This window comes from Clinocottus analis, unplaced genomic scaffold (genome assembly GCF_023055335.1).
Source record: "Clinocottus analis isolate CAN_PGR_092001 unplaced genomic scaffold, fCliAna1.0.p SCAF_7, whole genome shotgun sequence".
In the NCBI taxonomy this organism is placed as follows: Eukaryota; Metazoa; Chordata; class Actinopteri; order Perciformes; family Cottidae; genus Clinocottus; species Clinocottus analis.
The window spans coordinates 19,058,795-19,062,848 of NW_027176229.1; the positions used below are offsets into that span (position 1 = coordinate 19,058,795).

General features: G+C 48.1%; 1 protein-coding gene across 1 annotated transcript; it reads left to right on the plus strand.

Moving 5' to 3' along the window:
* The first annotated feature begins 1,360 nt into the window (after positions 1 to 1,360).
* On the plus strand, positions 1,361 to 2,844 carry atoh1a (atonal bHLH transcription factor 1a). Its single transcript, XM_068566741.1, has 2 exons — positions 1,361 to 1,634; positions 1,913 to 2,844. Exons 1-2 carry the CDS (start codon positions 1,361 to 1,363, stop codon positions 2,842 to 2,844), a joined length of 1,206 nt encoding a protein of 401 aa, XP_068422842.1.
* Positions 2,845 to 4,054: the final 1,210 nt, after the last annotated feature.

Below are 4,054 nucleotides of genomic sequence, written 5' to 3' on the forward strand. Positions count from 1 at the left end.
GCAGGTCGCTTTGATCAGTAGACTGGATACAACGCGACATACACTGTGGACAAATGAAAGATATGAACTATGATGTCTTCAAAAAATAATAGTTAATATATGTATCAACCGACCTCAAATGTTACTTTTTAACTTGTGTTCGCAACTTTTATTGGATTAACTCGAACTGCATTAAATTGACTAAACGTCGTGTGTTTTTTGGTGAGTACTTGTTTCTCTCTCTCTCTCTCTCTCTCTCTCTCTCTCTCTCTCTCTCTCTCTCTCTCTCTCTCTCTCTCTCTCTCTCTCTCTCTCTCTCTCTCTCTCTCTCTCTCTCTCTCTCTCTCTGACCGCGCGTACTGCTCGTGCAGTGCGGAAACAGTGTGGAGCGCGAGCCCCCTGCTCATGTTTCCGTTCCCTGTGAAGCCCTTTTTACCGACAGGGCGTTCCGAGAGCTGGATCAAAAGGTTTTAGTCTCGCTACAAAAGAGAAATGGACACTGGAGATGATCTTAGAATGGATGAATTGACAATGAGCGCGCGAGCTTTAGGAGCTGCAACTATTTATTTATTTTTTTGAATTTATTTTATTTTTTTTATCTCTATCTAACTGATGCTATACCCCAACACTTATGTTTATTTATTTCACTCCCCCAGCTCTCAGGTCTGCTTATGCCTTGCATGTGTGTTGAGGGATGAAATGCAGATATTTTAAAATGCTCTATATTGAGATGAAGCCCCATGTTTTGTGTTCTTTTGGGGGCTATATGTTCCTTTCTTCTACTTGTCTCACATGAAACAACTGATATCGTGATAAAGTGATGTGATGCACATCGTCTGTGACTTGAACTTTGGAGTTCTGAAACTGATCAGGTTTAAACTGATGACCCCCCCCCCCCCCCCCTCACTCTGTCATACCTGAGACGTAAGACACGGGACCAGCACTGTCCCAGCTGCGAGCGTCTCGCGCCGTCCACGCTCCTGCATGAAACCACCGCCTCCCCGTGCACGTGCGTCCTGTGGGAGGTTCCCCTTACCTCCCTTGCGTTAAACACTCCTTAAATTGTAACGGTATCATAAACAGTCCGGCTTCGAGGGGCCATAATCACCTCTCTCGGGCCTTTTTTTTTTTTTCCTCGAGACTTCTCATTGGACGTCAACACGCGACCAGCGCGAGGAGGGGGGCTCCCAGACGCGTGCCGCTTTTTAAACCGACGCAGCGCCTTGAGACACCAGAGAAGGAGTCCCGCACGCGACACTCACGTTCACACAGCGCGACAGCATCGCAGTGCGTGCCTCCAAGGAACAGAAAAAAACAAATCACAATCGAATATTATAAGCTGGTTTAACTTTTGTAATTTTTTTTGGGGAGGGGTGTAAACATGGATGTCCGAAATGTGGAAGACTGGAGCAGAGGCGAGGTGGCGGTCCTCGACTCCAGATTGGTGGAGAGGGGAGGGGAGCAGCAGCAGCAGCAGCAGCAGCAGCTCGAGCTCGAGGAGTCCCGCTACGAACCCGGACTGACGCTCGTGGACAGCGGCAGTGACCCACGCGCCTGGCTGGCTCCGGCGCAGCCTCCTGGCACCTGCGCGGCACACGCCGGTTCACCCGACTACCTGCGGCACTCGCCCTGCCCGAGCACCGGCTCCTACCACGGTGAGGAACGCCACGCTTGTCCTGTTTTTGTTGTTGTTGTTGTTGCATGTTGGAGCACATTTCAGATCACCTGCTGCAATGCAAACGTCCGGTGCAACAGGCACCTTACGTTCTTTGGAGGGCTCACACAGACAGAAGGAGCCTCACTTTCCTTTACAGAGAGCTCATAGGTGCAACGTGTATTTTGTATTTGCTTGATATCAACTAACAGGGTCACGTGGGTCTATGTATGCTTTGTAAGTTCCAGTTGGTTACATGTGTGTTGTTTCATTTCTCAGAGAGCGGTTCCCCGGAGTCCTCGGGCCACCCCAGCCCTCCCAGCTACCGAACAACTGCCAAGAGCCCCTCCTCCTCCTCTTCCTCCTCTTCCTCCTCTTCTTCTTCTCCTTCTTCTTCGCTCAAAGTCCGGGACTTGTGCCGTCTTCAAGGCACGGCCACCGGCTCCGACGAGGAGACCTCCACGAGACAGAGAGCCCAGTCCAGCAGACCGGCCCACCCGGTGCAGAAGCAGAGGCGCGTCGCCGCGAACGCGCGCGAACGGAGGCGGATGCACGGGCTCAACTACGCGTTCGACGAGCTGCGCAGCGTCATCCCGGAGCTGGACAACGACAAGAAGCTCTCCAAGTACGAGACGTTACAGATGGCGCAGATTTACATCAACGCTCTGGCCGATCTGCTCACAGGCCCGGTGTCCTCCTCCTCCTCCTCCTCCTCTTCCTCCTCCTCCAACAGCAGCAGCAACACCGATGCCGTCTCAAACAACAAAAACAACTCGCCAAAGTGTGACACTGTCACGCTCCCGCCCGCCGCCGGGTTCGACGGGGTGAAGGAGCGGGGCCCCGCGGGGTCCCCGGCCGCCGGCAGGACCCCGGCGGCCGCGTCCGTCTCGGGGGTCAACTTACCCGTTCACCTCGGCGGGATGGCCTTCCACCCCTCCTTCGACGACGGGGCGTTTTCCGCGCTGGTGGAAGACGCGATGCGGTCGCCCTCTCCGTCTCCGGCTCCTTCTCCCGCGGCCCGGGCAGACAGCGCGCTCGCGCCAATCGGAGGCGGGAGGAAGGTGGAGTCTCCCCGGAGCGACGGGGAGTTTTCCCCGCGCTCCCACTTCAGCGACTCGGACGAAATCGCGATGGAGCTTCACTCGAGCGAAGAGGAGGACTTCTCCAACCTCAAGCTGCGCAGCCACCACCGTCACACGGTTGCTTACTGACTGGTCACAGATGCAAGAAATAGAAATGAAATAACTTGACTCGAAGTTCACGACAACCAAGTATAACCCCCGTTAACGTGTCAACCATGTCGTCAGAGCGCCGTGCGATGATGGAAATGTCATGTTTCAATTTTTAACAATAATTCTATTTTATCAACTTGTTGCATATATGAAGGTTGTTTTTTTTGTCGTGTGAGATAGACCTAATTCGGTTCTGCCAATAGATGTGTAGCATATCATTTCCAGTTTTCATGGAGACGTGGCTGGAAGACCCCTCTGCCATGTCGCGCGCAGCACTGCCATGGGTATTCCTTCTACGTCACTCCGACCAAAAAGCTGTCTTCCACAAAAAAAATAATTTCATTGATCATTGCTTGTATTTGATCATGTAAAAAATATACTTTTGTTGTAGCTATAGTATGATTTTTGTTGGGATTTATGTTTTCATTTGCTAATTTGTATGAATAATGTATTTTGTTTTGCAACTTCAAAAGTTCATAAAGTGCACTTTAAATATACGAGCCAGAGGCTTAAGGAATACGACCTTTTGTTTTAAAACCATAAACAATATTGTGTTGCTTTGTTTGTTAGTGTAGTACTGCCAATTCCAAACAAATAGCCTATTTAATGTAGCCATCAATGCTGCCTTCTTTTGTATTTTCTTTTGTATCTTCAGATGAACTTGTGTGTCTTTTGCTTTCACTGGATGAGATGAATTGACTTGTAGGCCTATTTATTACTGATATGTTTCATTTGATTTGCTTTTTATAACTCCATAAATACATTTCTTAAATAAAAAAAAGCTATAATTTTGCCATTCATTGTTATGTTAATGTGATTTTGGGAATAAAAAGGCAAACGAAAATATAATGTTTCTCTGTCTCTGTTTCCACGAACAGTCGTGTTCTTCATTTAATGAACTCTTTTCTCAAAGAAACCATATTCTCTTTTGCTCACACTTATTTTATTCCAGTGTTCAAATAATAATAATGATAATAATAATAATACAAATAACAATAACAGGTTGTTTGTGAAGGTTGGTTTAAGATTTTTATAGCTTATGAGCAACTGAACGAACTAAATCAGATTCAGACTCAACTTTGTTGTCATTGCACATCGCACAAGTAGTGTGACAACGAAATGTAGTTTACATCTGTCCAGAGTGCAAAGAAAAAGTTAAGGCGCTAATATGACTTCTTTGTTATAATAA

Coding starts and splice junctions, on each gene's coding strand:
- atoh1a (XM_068566741.1), top strand. CDS start 1,361: ATGGATGTCCGAAATGTGGAAGACTGGAGCAGAGGCGAGGTGGCGGTC. Junction 1,635..1,912: donor GAGCACCGGCTCCTACCACG/GTGAGGAACGCC, acceptor TTCATTTCTCAG/AGAGCGGTTCCCCGGAGTCC.